The sequence below is a fragment of the Chamaea fasciata genome, unplaced genomic scaffold (assembly GCF_029207755.1).
Source record: "Chamaea fasciata isolate MVZ Bird 193981 ecotype frontalis unplaced genomic scaffold, bChaFas1.0.hap1 SCAF_22, whole genome shotgun sequence".
Taxonomy (NCBI): Eukaryota; Metazoa; Chordata; class Aves; order Passeriformes; family Sylviidae; genus Chamaea; species Chamaea fasciata.
In genome coordinates, this window is record NW_027094107.1 from 3071324 (window position 1) to 3084927 (window position 13604).

The 13604-nt window shown below is 57.4% G+C and overlaps 2 protein-coding genes across 2 annotated transcripts; one reads left to right on the forward strand and one right to left on the reverse strand.

Moving 5' to 3' along the window:
* LOC136300347 (DNA-directed RNA polymerases I and III subunit RPAC2-like) lies at positions 1-2929 on the forward strand. The gene is made up of 5 exons (XM_066202686.1): positions 1-101; positions 810-907; positions 1856-1932; positions 2157-2239; positions 2745-2929. The coding sequence occupies exons 1-5, from the start codon at positions 57-59 to the stop codon at positions 2790-2792; spliced, it is 351 nt and encodes a 116-aa protein (XP_066058783.1). The 5' UTR covers positions 1-56; the 3' UTR covers positions 2793-2929.
* A 78-nt stretch (positions 2930-3007) lies between these two features.
* On the reverse strand, positions 3008-12541 carry LOC136300344 (endothelin receptor type B-like). The gene is made up of 8 exons (XM_066202680.1): positions 12469-12541; positions 8370-8895; positions 7425-7537; positions 6803-7007; positions 6313-6462; positions 5530-5663; positions 4839-4947; positions 3008-4226 (listed from the first exon to the last, which is right to left on the reverse strand). The coding sequence occupies exons 2-8, from the start codon at positions 8856-8858 to the stop codon at positions 4077-4079; spliced, it is 1350 nt and encodes a 449-aa protein (XP_066058777.1). The 5' UTR covers positions 8859-8895; positions 12469-12541; the 3' UTR covers positions 3008-4076.
* Positions 12542-13604: the final 1063 nt, after the last annotated feature.

Genomic DNA, 13604 nt, shown 5'->3' on the forward strand with positions numbered 1-13604 from the left:
GACGTGTTTCCGGCCGCGGGGCCGCCGGGAGCGCGGAGCTCCGGCCCGGAACCGCCATGGCCGGCGCCGGCAGCGGCAGCGGCGGCCCCGCGCTGGAAACCGTGAGGGAACACGGGGAGCGAGGGTCGGGGTCGGGATCGGGGCTGCGCTCCCTCCCTCACAGGAGGTAGAGCGGGGGACCCCGGCTCTGCTCCCGGGGAAAAGCGCCTCACGTTGTGCCAGGGGAGGGTTAGATGGGATATTAGGGGGAAATGCTCCGTGGGAAGGGCTGCCCAGCCCTGGCACAGCTGCCCGGGGCAGTGGTGGGGTGCCCGTCCCTGGTGGGATTTAAAAGCCGTGTGGATGCGGTGATTTATTAAAGGCTCAGTGGGGACGTGGGTTGAGGCTGGCCTCCCTCGGCAGTGCTGGGGAATGGTTGTGCTCGGTGCTCTTGGAGGGCTTTTCCCACCTCAGTGATTCCGTGCTTCCACGATTCTGTCATTCCCAAGCCTGGCTTGGCGATAGGGCACCCTCCCGTGTGGTGGGGTGGCATTGGCATCAGGACAAACCGTGTCCGGGTGGCTCCGAGGCTCCTGTCATCCTGTGGTCAGCAGGTGGAGGCCAGCACTAACCTGGTTTAAAACCAGGGGGAATTTTGGAGCTTTCCCACCTCCCTGAAGGTGTTTTGGTCCCACAGCAGCAGCGGAGGTGGCCCAGCGAGGTCTACAACCCTCCCAGTTACTCTGGGAAGCTGAGCACGGGAGCTGATCTCACCCTTCAGGTGTCCCTGTCCTCAGGGAGGTTACAGCTTCTCTCCCCCGTGGTGACAGATCCAGGCGGACGGGACGGACGGGAACTGCGTCACGTTTGTGCTGCACGACGAGGATCACACCCTGGGCAACTCCCTGCGCTACATGGTCATGAAGAAGTGAGTGGGGCCTCTGAGGGACCTCCGTGCCTGCTCTGGCCTTCTCCTTCCCGATCCACACCTCCGCTGGGATGAGGCAGACTATCCCAAGCGCCCTCTGTGCGCACCCTTCCAGCCTTTGTGTCGGACAGGGAGCCTTGCTCCCGCCTGCTGCTCCTCCTTTCCTTGGGCTGTGTCGGGACCCCGAGAGCACCAACAGCCCCTGAAGGGCCTGACCAGCCTCTCCTGAGCCTCCAGCCACACCCTCCCCTGCCCAGGAACCCAAGTTCAGCTCAGCCCAGGGCTTTCAGTCCCTCCTGAGCTGCTGGAGGAGTAACTGGGCCCTGGACTCCATTCGCTGCCCGGAGAGGCTGTGACTGCCCCCTCCCTGGAACTGTCCTAGGACAGCTGGATGGGGCTTGGAACACCCTGGGGTAGTGGAAGGTGTCCCTGCCCATGGCAGGGGTGGGACTGGGTGAGCTTTAAGGTCCCTCTGATAAATCACTGTGACAACACAAAAGAATCTGCTGGCCAAAGCTGGGGGTCAAAGCTCCAGCACTCAGCTCAGCTGGAGGGAGAGGTCCTGCAACATTTTGGGAACTCCTCCAGCGCCCTGGACCACTCAGCCTCTTCCACCGAGCAGAGCAGCAGCAGGTTTGGTTACAGGGAGAATTCCAAGCATCCAGGATCCCGTGTTTGGATCTGCAGAGCTGGCACTGCTCTGACTGTGCCAGCGCGGTGCCAGCATTGTCTTTGCCCTGCAGAGCTCCAGCTCAGCTCAGAGAGAGATGGGTGTGAGGGAACAAGGTCACACAGGGACCTTCCCCTCAGCACATCCCTCCCCTAAGTCATTCTAGAAACATCCAGAGGCCCAGCAGACCTAGGGTGCCCTGAGCCTCTGACTTCCCTGGGATTTGCCATGGATTGGCCTGGGTTTCACTGCTCCTTCTCCTCTCTGCCCTCCTGCAGCCCTGACGTGGAGTTCTGTGGCTACTGCATCACACACCCCTCGGAAAGCAAGATCAACTTCAGGATCCAGACCAGAGGTGAGCCTGGGGCTGTCCCTCCGTGTCTGGGGCTCTGTTCTCTGCTCCCAGATTCTGCTCCAGCTGCAGTGGGAAGCAGTGTCCCTGGCTCCAGGCACCTGGGCTGGCTGGGAGCTGCCCTGGCACCCCGAGCTGTGTGGCTGGGGAGGGTGCACACCCCTGGGGAGGTGAGGACTGCCCTTGGGAAGCCACCTGCCATGTCCCTAATCAATCTTTTCCCAAAGGGACCCTTCCTGCTGTGGAGCCATTCCGGAAAGGGCTGAATGACCTGATGGGTGTTTGCCAACACGTGCTCAACACCTTTGAGGTGAGACATTCCTGTGGAGCTCAGGGTCAGTTCTGTCCTTTAGTCCATTCCTGGAGAGCTCAGGGTCAGTTCTGTCCCCTGGGCCATTCCTGGGGAGCTCAGGGTCACTTCTGTCCCTTGGGCCATTCCTGGGGAGCTCAGGGTCACTTCTGTCCCTTGGGCCATTCCTGGAGAGTTCAGGGTCACTTCTGTCCCTTGGGCCATTCCTGGAGAGTTCAGGGTCAGTCCTGTCCCTTGTTCCCCGAGGGGGATGCTGAGGCCTGTGTTTGAGACACCTTTGGCAGGAAAACCTGGCGGATTTTTTGGACAGGCTCTGCCTGATCCATGGCATGGCCTGGCTCCCTTTCCTTTGGAGTGACTGTAAAGCTCACCCCCTTCCAAAAGCACCTGGAGTTCCGTCAGAGCTTTCCAGGCTCCGGGCAGAGGAGTCCCAGCACAGCAGGGTGGTGGCTCTGTGCAACCCCAGGGACACCTTGGTGACATTTGTGCTTTGCTCTTGTTTCAGAGGAGCATGAAGGAGTTCAGGGCACAGAAGGAGGAGGAGATGCAGTAGCCTTTGGGAATGGCGTGGATGTCCATGGACGCGTAACTTCTGTGTGTTGAATTCCCTGTGTCCAAACGAGGGGGTTTTTTGGTTTTTTTATGACTTTGCTGCAAAATGTATTTTCTTTAATAAAGTTTATTAATTTAGATGCTGCAGAGCTGATGCTGTGTCCTGCTCAGCACAGGGATGGAAGGTCATAGAATGTGGACACAGATTGCTCCACAGATTGGGAAATTTATGGACAATGGGCTGGTCTTGACATTCCTCAGGCTCTGTTTTCTTTGAAACCCATTTGTCTTTATGATTTATTTGTAAAACATTTACATTTCAGTGAAAGTTAAGCTAAAAAATCCACCCCAACACCTGGAAAATGTTTTAATTGCAGGTCTTGTCTCTTTTCCCGTTTTCCTCTCTCAATTTTTTTCCATGACAAGGTAGAAGGAGGAAAGAAGGAAAAGAGAGAGAGGGAAAAGAGAGATGTGGGAAAACCAACAAAAAATCATCAAAAACTTGGTAAATACAACCTTTTCATGCACTTTTTCTGAAAGTTTTGGCAAGAATGCTAGAATGGAATCACGTGGATTCACAGTCATGTGGAATCACATGGATTGCAATCACAGACTGGTTTGGATTGGGAGGGACCTTCACTCCCTCTCCTCCCACCCCCGCCAGGGGCAGGAACTCCTTCCACTATCCCAGGGTGCTCCAAGCCCTGTCCAACCTGGCCTTGAAAATTGCTGGAAAATCACCTGGGGGATGAATTATTGCCAATAATACATTTGAGAGAGCCCTTTCCCATATTTTAGTTGGTTCCAGCAGCTCTTCCAGCTGAGATCTCCACTGCCTTTCCCACCTCCACATGACCACGAGGACGTCTCTGTCCTTCACAGGGATTTATCCAAGCTTTGGTTGGCTTTTCCAGCTGGGAATTGTCACTCTCCCTCTCCTCCTCACCCCACATCCATCTCAGAGTGACCACCCCAACCTTCCTTCCCTCCCCACACGCATGCCCCCGCCTCACATTCCACCCTGAGGCAAACGGCCAGAAGTCCCTTGGTTTTCCTGCGAGGAAATGAAAAATCCTGTGAGGATGTGAGTCCCCTTCCCTCACCTGCAGAGGCGACTGCTGGGGTCGGGCTGGGCTGGGAGCTGGCCCTGGGGAAAGGCTCCAGCTCCTTCCAGTTGGGATAGGACACAAAGGCAAAGCTGATTCAGGCCCAGCCAGGAGGAGCCTGGGAGAGGATGGGAGGGGTCCTGCTGTCCTTGTGCCTTGTCCCTGGCAGTGGCAGGGATTTAGGAAGAGCTGTACTTGTTGCTCAGGCGGGAGCTGCTCCGGTCCAGCCCCAGCTCCTGGCCCGTGGCTTTCCACTTCCCAACAGATCCCTTCTCATCCGTGGGGGTGATGCTCAGGGCTGGCCTCTGGCACCAGCAGCACAGGCAGGACTGGGGAGACACAAGGGGCAGAGGTCACACGTGGGATATGGGAAAAGAGGAGGAAATATTCCCGTATTTGTGCCAGCAAGTGACTCTGCGCAGCGCCAGGCCGGGAATTGCTGAGCCTTGCTGTCCTGCAGCTCTGCTGGGAGCAGGTATTCCAGGATAGGGCTGGGAAGGGTGGGAAATGAGGATGCTGAAATCTGGGGCATTTTTTGTAATTGTGTGTTCTCGTCATTGGGGGACAGAAAATACAGGTGATGCCTAACTGGGCTCAACTCCCATCCCATCCCATCCCAATCCCATCCCATCCCAATCTCCTTGCCTTTCTTTCTCAGGGCTTCACTACTGAAGATTATCTCCTAACATCTTGGGTTCAAAGTTTGAAGCAGCCCCAGCCCCTGGAGTTTGTGGGGATGTTCCTGTTCCAGAATGACAGGGAATTTTTGGCTTCTCCTAAGTCCTGCTCTGACAAAAGCCTCCCCCCTGCAGGGCACTGAGCTCTGGTGTACTTGGGGAAGAGAGGTACCTAACAGGGAAAATTTGGGATGAGGAATAAGATCAGCTTGTGGCCCTGGGCCTGGTGACTGCAGCCAGAAGCTCTGGAGGAATCATTCCTACCTGGAAGCAGTTCTTGAATTTCCGGCTGACAAAGTACAGAGCCACGGGGTTGATGCAGGAGTTGAGGGAGGCCATGTTGATCCCGAAATAATCCATCACCAGGAGGAAACTGAGGTGGGAAGGGAGAGAACAGATGTGTCAGAAGCCCGTGGAGAACAGGGGGAATTTCCAAATTGGAAATTCCAAATTTGGCCTGGGATCCCGCTTCTGTGGAAGAGCAGTGACTGATAGCTGAGCACAAATCCATCCTTCCCTAAGAAGAACCACTTTTCCTTGTGAGGAGCATTCCCTGAGGAAGCCAAGAACACGAGCTCTGACTTCTCCTGGTGCTCCTGGTGTTCCCAAACCCCAGCACAGCAGCAGGCCCTGCCCTGGGCAGGATTTTGGCTGATGGGTGGAAGGGGAGGAAGACAGGTGCCTCCAACCCGGCAGAAAGTGAGGAGCCCTCAGCTCTGCTGGGAATGCTCCTGTGCCCAAGAGACCTCAGCTTCAGAGACATCCCAAACTCTAATTTAACCCTTCTGATGCCCCCCCACCCTCTCCGTGCCCGTCAGGAGGGCGGTGCCATCTGCACAAGGCATTCCTGAAAGCAGGAGGTGGAAGGCAACTCCCGCTGTCTGGAGCAAGCCCGGCAGGGCCTGTGCTGGTCCCCCTGGGGCTCCCAGGGGACTGTCACCTCTGGGGGCTCTACCTGAGCAGCTCGCAGCGGTTGGGGTCCGTCTGGTCGTAGATGGTCTTCTTGAGGATGCGGCTGAGGTGCAGGGGCAGCCAGCAGAGAGCGAAGATCACCACCAGGCAGAACACGGTCTTGGCCACCTCCCGGCGCTGCCAGACAGGGGCAGGGGGAGGATGAGCACTGGGGAGCAGGTCCCCAGTTGTGGAATGGTGGAATGATTTGGATTGGAAGGGACCTCAAAGCTCGTCTTGTCCCGCCACGGGCAGGGACATCTTGCACTAGCCCAGGTTGCTCCTGGAACCCGGCATCAGCTCCAGGCTGCAGAAAGGGGCAGGGAGCAGCAGCTGCACATGGGCCAGACCCCTTCCCACCATCGCTCCTGGTGGCTCTGCTGGGATGGTGTTCCCTGGGACACGGGGCCTCCTCCATTCACCCCTCACATTGTTACAGTGACAACCAGGGAACCGTTCCCAAACGTGGGAGAGGACAGGGAACTCTTCCCTGCGCCCCTTGTCTGGGATTTGGCACATCCAGCCTTTGGTGCAGGGTGGTGTGGGCTGGGATAAATGACCAGGAGAGCTTTAATGAAGCTGGGCTCTGGCTAGAAGGGTTTGGGGTCAACCCTGAGGCTGGAGATTATGGAGCTGAAGGCCCGTTTCCCTGGTGTAATCCCTGCACCAACATGCCGAGATCTGCTGTGAGGCTTTGCCAGCTCATCCTGTCCTTCACAGGGATGGGAGTGTCCCCCCTCCAACAGCACTCTTTGGGAATCCCAGGATTCCTCCCTGGCCCTCTCACCCGTTTCATGTGGTCATTCAGAGCAATCCGCATCCCATTCCTCTTGCTCAGCATCTCGCAGGACATGAGGGTGTAGAAGATGCCCGTGCACACCAAGGGCAGGCAGAAATAAAAACCAAAAAGCCACCAGTCCTTCACATCCCGGTAGAACTGCGGGGGAAAGGGAGAGAAAGCAGCTGGAAATAGGGAAAGGGCAGGAGAGGTAACTTGGTATGCACATGTACCCTCCTGAAGTGGGACTGGGGTTGGGATTTGGATTGGGACTGGGACTGGGATTGGGATTGGGATTGGGGTTGGGATTGGGATTGGGACTGGGACTGGGATTGGGGTTGGGATTGGGATTGGGATTGGGATTGGGATTGGGACTGGGACTGGGATTGGGATTGGGACTGGGACTGGGATTAGGGTTGGGGTTGGGGTTGGGGTTGGGACTGGGACTGGGATTGGGGTTGGGATTGGGACTGGGGTTGGGATTGGGATGCACACGTACCCTCATGAAGCGGGATTTCTGCTCCGAGGCCAGCATGCACACCCACAGGTGCTGCTCCCAGTAGCTCAGCTCCACCATGTCGAAGGCGATGGCCTCGGGCACTGCCAGCACGACGGCCACTGCCCAGATCAGCAGCACCTCCACGGCCTTCCACATGGGGATCCCAATGCCCTGGATCCGGCTCCAGGACGCCACTGCTCTGTACCTGCCCACGTGTGGGAATGTGACAGGAGCACATGGGAGTGAGAAAAGCAGCCAGGGGGGAGAAGAAGGTGCAGATTAGAATTGTCCCCTGAGGTCCTTTCCCTCACACCTTCCTCCTCCACCTCTGAACCTTCCCAAGTGCGGGAATGGGAAGCAGGGGCTCAGTGGATGGATGGGATGGGGCCTGTCCTTGGCCAATTTCCTCACCACCCCACCCACACCATGATCCTCCCCTCAGTCTTTCCCAGCAGGATTTCAACTCTGTCACCAGAGAGTTCCTGCTGGATTCCAGCTCCACACGAGAGCAGCCTGTCCCCATCTTGGCACTGGCCTGGGAACAAGCTCCCGGTTCTGCCTCTGGTCCCAGAGAAGGGACAGGGGCAGGCTGGGCAGCGCAGGTGTGGCTGCTGTGTCTCACCTGTCAATGCTGAGGGCACAGAGGCTGAGCACCGTGATGCCCACGGAGGCTTTCTGGATGAAGGGCACCAGCTTGCAGACCTGCACTCCGAAGGGCCAGTCCTTGGCCAGGAGCTGGGGAGGATCCACAGGTTACCAGGCTGCTTTGGGAACGTGCTTCCAGCTTCTTCTCGGTGAGCTCTCCCACGAGGTGTGGGGAGCCCAGAGAGAGCAGGGAGAGCTCTGAGCTTCCCATCGCTGGGAATGTGCCATGGGCACTTTCCCATGGTTTGCTGGCACTGGGAAACTTTGGTTTCCCTGACTAGACACAGAGATAAAGGATGGTCCAGACACCAGGTCCTGACTCCAGATCGTGGGGGGGTTGAATGGATCTGAGTCCTAAACTCCACACTAGGCTGCTTTGGATTCTTTTCAAAGGGAAGATGAAAGTCGTGCTCTGACACAGCCAAAATCCAGCCTGGACAGCTTCAAAGCCGTGTGTCCTAAACCTTTTCCAGACTCTGACCCCTGAGCACATTCACTTTCCTGACAGAAGCCATGGTCAGCTGGGACAAGCAGAGGTGGGGACAATGTGTCCCGAAGGCTGGAGAAATCCAGGCCACTCATGCAAGAGGAGGAGAATGAGGCTGAGTTCACAACCCCTCTGTGCCCCTGATCCCTGGAGCCCTTCCTGAGGCTACCCCAGAACCAACCACCCATTCCAGCTCCTTCCTTCGGCCTCAGCAGCAACACAAATCATGGAATCTCAGGAGGATTTCAGAGGGACCTCAAAGCCCATCCACTCCCACCCCCTGCCACAGGGTGGGACTTCCACACTTTCCACTATCCCAGGCTGCTCCAAGCCCCATCCAAGCTGCCCTTGGACCCCTCTAGAAGACCCAGGGGCAGCCACAGCCGGTCCCAAGGTGCGAGCAGCCCCGTCCCAGCCGAGCCAGGTGGAGCCTACCTTGTAGACGTTGATGGGCAGCGCGATGAGGATGTAGAGCAGGTCCCCCAGGGCCAGGCTGGCGATGAGGACGTTGGGCCCGTTCCTCATGCACTTGTTCTTGTAGATGATGCGCAGCAGGGTGGAGTTGCCGATGATGCCCACGATGAAGATGGTGCAGGACACGATGGTGTTGATGTACTTGAAGACGTGGCGGATGTCGGCGGGCCTGGCGCACACGGGCAGCAGCGGCGGCTCCGAGGGGCTGCTCCCGGGAATGCTGGCCGACACGTTGGACACTGGCACAGCCCGGAGAAGGCCGGGCTGGACCAGGCTGTAGGCGTGCTCCTGGCTGAGCACCTCCAGGGGCACGGTGCTCTCCTGGAGGGCCCAGGGGGTCTGGCTGTGTGTCCCAGAGAAGAGGCAGCTCAGGAGAATGGCCAGAGCGGCGGGAGCTGGGATCAGTCCTGCTGAGGAGCGGGCAGCAAAGCTGGGGACACGAGTCCTCATGATGCTTGTGGGATGTCCTCGGGGGTCTTGCTGGGATCTGCCGGTGGCAAAAGGGACCAAGGAGAGGAATTATTTAGCAGAGGAAGGAGAGATAGGATACTGGTGAGAAGAAAAGTTGTCCAGCCTGGAGAGGAGGAGGCGGAGGTCAAACCTCACTGGGGTCTGAAATCTCCTCCTGAGGGGCAGCTCTGATCTCTGCTTGCTGTGAGCAGGGACAGACCCCAAGGAACAGCTGTGTCAGAGGGGTTTAGGTTGGAGATCAGGGACAGGTTCTTCCCCCAGAGGGTGCTGGCACTGCCCAGGCTCCCCAGGGAATGGTCCCGGCCGCGAGGCTGCCAGAGCCCCAGGAGTGTTTGGACAGTGCTGCCAGGGATGCCCAGGGTGGGATTGCTGGGGTGTGTCTGCAGGGCCAGGGGCTGGATGATCCCTGTGGATCCCTCCCAACCTGAGATATTCTATTTTATGATCCAATTCTATTTATGAGTTGCTGGAGAGCTCCATCATCAAATAGAAACCGTGCCAGATCGGATCCCACCAGGTCAGCGTTGTTGACCCTGAGGGTGGGGTTTGTGCTGCTAAATTTAGGCAGTTCAGTAGAACAAACTGGAAGCAGAACAAACTGTCCCTTGTGCCTCTGACACGGCCCTGCCGTGGCTGGGGGCACCTGCCTGTGCTCAGTGAGTGTGGGAGCAGTGACTGCAGCTCCTGCACTCAGCACTGCTGCTCCTGTGGCCAGCCCCAATTTCCTTCTGTGACCATCCCACCCCTCACTTAGAATCCCAGAATCATTATTTTTGGAAAAGCACTCCAGGATCATCGAGTCCAAGCTGTCTCATCCCCACCTCAACACCAGCCCAGAGCACTGCTGTTCCTTGGACACCTCCAGGGATGGGGACTCCAAACCTCTCTGGGCAGCCCATTCCCAGGCGTGACCACCCTTTCCATGAGGGAATTCCTGCTGGTGTCCACCCTGAGCCTCCCCTGGCCCAGCCTGAGGCCGTTCCCTCTCCCCCTGTCCCTGTTCCCTGGGAGCAGAGCCCGACCCCCCGGGCTTTCCCCTCCTGGCAGGGAGTTGTAGGGTTTAGTTTTGGGTCATTTCGTTCCTCAGCCTGACAGGTTGAGGTTGCAGTTTTGGGGCACCTCTGTCAATGCCTGCACATCTGGGCAGTTCTGCAGTCCCACCTCAGGGTCCACAGAGCCAGCAGAACTTTTCCAGTTTATTCCACGGGGAAACAGAAGCCTCACCAGCATCCTCCTCCCCAGCTGATCCCACGGGCTGCCCCTGCACAGGGAGGACTCAGCACAGCCCTGCTGGGAAAACACTGCAGGGCTTTTTCCAGCGGTGCCATATTGACACCTGACATCTCATCCCGATTTATGTGCAGCAGCACAGCCCCTCCTTCACCATCCTCTCCACCAACAACTGAACCTCTTCCTTCCCAGCCCACCCAGCTCCGTGCTCAGGGGTGTAAATCTCCCTGGGCTCTTTCCAGCCCTGGCTGCTGACACAGTGAGAGTTCTCCAGGGCTGGAGCACCAATAAATATCCCCGGAGTGGTTTTGCTTTGCACAGCTCTGACAGCTCTTCCAGGAAGGAAGAGCCAAGTGGCTGCTGCACAACCACAGGGGAAAGCTGAGGGTGGTGGTGGCACCATCCTGGAGAGTGTGGGTTTGAGGAGGGGGTTTCTGGGTGATCCAGGCTTGGAAATGAGCCCAGAGAAGGAGTGGGAGAGGGCAAAAACTCCAATCTGTTCCTCAGGCAGGGATAAATCTGGGGGCTCCTGGCTGGAGTGAATAAGGAACACTCTTGTCAAACTGTGAAACTCCCCAGCTCTGATGGGAGAAGAAATAGCTGTGGCTGGGCTGGGAACTGGAGCCTTTCTGAGAGTCCCTGGGATCTCCCTGCTCCAGGGAACAAGTGAGGCAGGGATCAGGGAGCCTGACTGGGATTAGAGCGGGGACTCAAGCTCTGCTCTGCCTCCTCCACACAGAGCTGGGATCTGATCCCAAACCCGCTGCACTCCGGGATCTGCTTCCCAGGACCAGGCAGCCAAGGCACTCCCAGGTCGTAGCAGGGCTCTCCCTGCCCATGGCAAGGGGAATCCCAGGCGCAGCACCGCTCCCACCCCGGGAGGAGGCGGCCAGGCCAGGCAGGAGCCCCCCAGGACTGACCACAGTGGCAGCTGTGCCTCCCCCAGGGGCTCGGGCTTTGTGGAAGTGCCTGGGCTGGGCTGGGAAGGGGGAAGAAAGGAAGGGAGAGGATGGATAAATCCCCCAAAGGGTCACAAGCCTGGACGCAAATCCCTGCTCTGACCTGTTCCAGGGATTTCAGCCTTGCTAAACTCCCCAGCTCCACTGTCTCCTCTGGCCCCAGCAGGGACAGGTGTCCACTGGGGGTGTCCCAACCTCTCCTCCAACCGTGCCCACAGGATTGCAGCTCTCAGGAGAGGGCAGACCCAGCTCAGAAATCCTGCCTGAGGTCCCTGAGGGCTCACAGGGACAGCTTTGCACGGCACAGCCACTGGTGGCTGGTGGACAGCAGTGGCACTGGCAGAGGGTGCCAGTGTGCCCAGAGCCCCCCTGGGCTGTTTAGTGTGCCCAGCCTGATCTCAGAGCTCTGCTAAAGAAAAATTAAGAAGCGTAAAAACCCTGGGGCTCAGCAGAGGAGCTCATGTGAGGGAGGATCACAGGACACAGCTCCTGCCCAGCCCCTTCAGGGTGCAGCTGCAAAGCACTGGAGAAGAAAAACACTTTCTCCTCATCTCGCCTTAAACTGAATCAAATCTTTTACTAAATCCAAAATTTGGGCAAAAATAAACTGTTTTCTCCTATCCCACTGCCCACTGCTCTTCCCATCTTGGAGTGCTTGGAAGCGCAGCCCTCCCTCAGCTGATGGAAACTGAGGCACGGGAGCATCAAGAAGCTTGTTCAGATGGGAAATCAATACCAGCATGGTTAAACCCCAGATCCAGAACTGCTTTCACCCATCCCAGTGGGAATTTTAACTGTGCCGAGCCCGAATCACAGCTGAACCTCTTGGAATCCTGACATGGACATCAGGGAGAGATCCCCAGAGAGAAAATCAGACTGAAAACTGCCACCTCAACCCTACAGAGCCTGATTCTGCCTGAAAGGTGCTGTGTGTGGGATTGGAATCCCTCTTCCCTCAGAGCCCAGGAGAGCCCAGCACATTCCAGGCAGCATCCTCACCTCCAGCCTCCACCCTCTCCCTCCATCCTCCTCCTCCTCCTCTCCCTCCCTTCCAGAGCAGTCCCACCTCATCTCTCAGACACCAAACACAGCTTTTCTGGGGATAAATATTGCAGAAAAATCTCTGTGGATGGAGGAGAGAAGGGAGAGAGGTGACAACAGCACGCCCCACTGCTCCCTGACCTGCAGCCAGCCTGCTCCAGGAGCAGGAGCTTCCACCAGAGGTGTGCTGGATTTCTCCTCTCCCTGCCACACACTGGATCTTGTCCAGGCACCGTGGTCCCTCCAATGCCTTCCCCAGAGGGGGCTGTAAACCCTGCAAAAATTCACCCTGACACAAGGAATCGTCTTGTCTGCAGATTAATGCACAGAACAGCAAAGCTTTCCATCAGAGTCGTTACCTTCCCGATGACCCAAAGGGAATTTGGGTGCTCCTGGGAGCTGCTTCTTCCCCCTCAGGGCTCCTTCCCCTTGCCTGGGACACTGGGCATATCCTGGGAGAGCTGCAGCGGTTTGGATGCTGGAGTTGGCTTTTGTGTGGGGGCTGGTGCTGTGGGGAATGCTCCTTCCTCCCGTGGCTCCTGCAGTGGGTGGTTTTATAGAACATCCCAGGGCTCCCCCAGCACAGCCCCTGTGACCAATGGCTGAGGGTGGGATGGGGATGGAGGAGGGAAAAGCTGGAGAAACACGGGATAGCTCTGGGAAGGAGGGAAAATAATAAACAAATAGAGCTGGATGAGGGGCTGGCACTGTCTGCTCCATGAGTGACAGGATCCTCAGCTCAAGATTTGTTCAAAGTGGCTGATGAGAACTGGGCCAGCCTGGCTTCTCTCAGTGGTCAAGGTTTTTAAATGGGGTAGAAATCATCAGCATACGCAGGAAAAGCCAGGTTTGGTGGGAAGGACATGGAGGTATAGCCAGGTTTAGTGGGAAGAACACAGAAGTAGACCCAGGTTTAGTGGGAAGGACAGCAGGAAAAGGCAGGTTTAGTGGGCTGGGCGGACACAGCCCACCCCTGGCCTTGCCTGGAGCACTCAGCTGCTGCTCCTTTTTGGCCAGGAATACCCAGAGATGTTTCCACCTTGAAATTTGTGTTCCAGAGTTGTCTCTGGAGCTCAGTGGATCATTCCCGCACCTTGGTGCATTCCCAGGACTCTGAGGCTGGACTTTTGGTCTGGCCCAGGCGGGAGCAAACAAGTCCATTCCCAGCTGGAGGCTTTGAAGGGCAGCAGGAGTGACCTGGCCCTGTCCCCCCTGCTCACTCGGTCACCAGGCAGAGCAGAGAGCAGCCCCTCAAAGGGCTCCTCTACCCAGGGCAGAACCCATGGGTTCAACCACCCTTTAACCCTTTGGCCTCTGTGAGGAGCTGCAGCTTTTCCTGGGCTCTCTTCCCAAACCAGAGGTGTTTGGGGCATGCAGGGCCCCCCTCCCTGACCCCTGGGGGGTCCTGCATCCTCTTCTGGGCCAGTCACGTTCCTGCACGGGACAGGGCATGAATGGCCCTCTGTTCTGCCCGAGACAAAGGATGGCTCCAGCC

What these genes read in the sequence shown, in the direction of transcription:
- LOC136300347 (XM_066202686.1), top strand. Translation starts at nt 57, where the DNA reads ATGGCCGGCGCCGGCAGCGGCAGCGGCGGCCCCGCGCTGGAAACC. An exon ending in CGCTACATGGTCATGAAGAA is followed by an intron (nt 908 to 1,855) that starts GTGAGTGGGGCC and finishes GCCCTCCTGCAG; the next exon opens with CCCTGACGTGGAGTTCTGTG. An exon ending in CTTCAGGATCCAGACCAGAG is followed by an intron (nt 1,933 to 2,156) that starts GTGAGCCTGGGG and finishes CTTTTCCCAAAG; the next exon opens with GGACCCTTCCTGCTGTGGAG.
- LOC136300344 (XM_066202680.1), bottom strand. Translation starts at nt 8,858, where the DNA reads ATGAGGACTCGTGTCCCCAGCTTTGCTGCCCGCTCCTCAGCAGGACTG. An exon ending in AACCGCTGCGAGCTGCTCAG is followed by an intron (nt 4,948 to 5,529) that starts GTAGAGCCCCCA and finishes TTCCCACCTCAG; the next exon opens with TTTCCTCCTGGTGATGGATT. An exon ending in AATTCAAGAACTGCTTCCAG is followed by an intron (nt 4,227 to 4,838) that starts GTAGGAATGATT and finishes GTGTCTCCCCAG; the next exon opens with TCCTGCCTGTGCTGCTGGTG.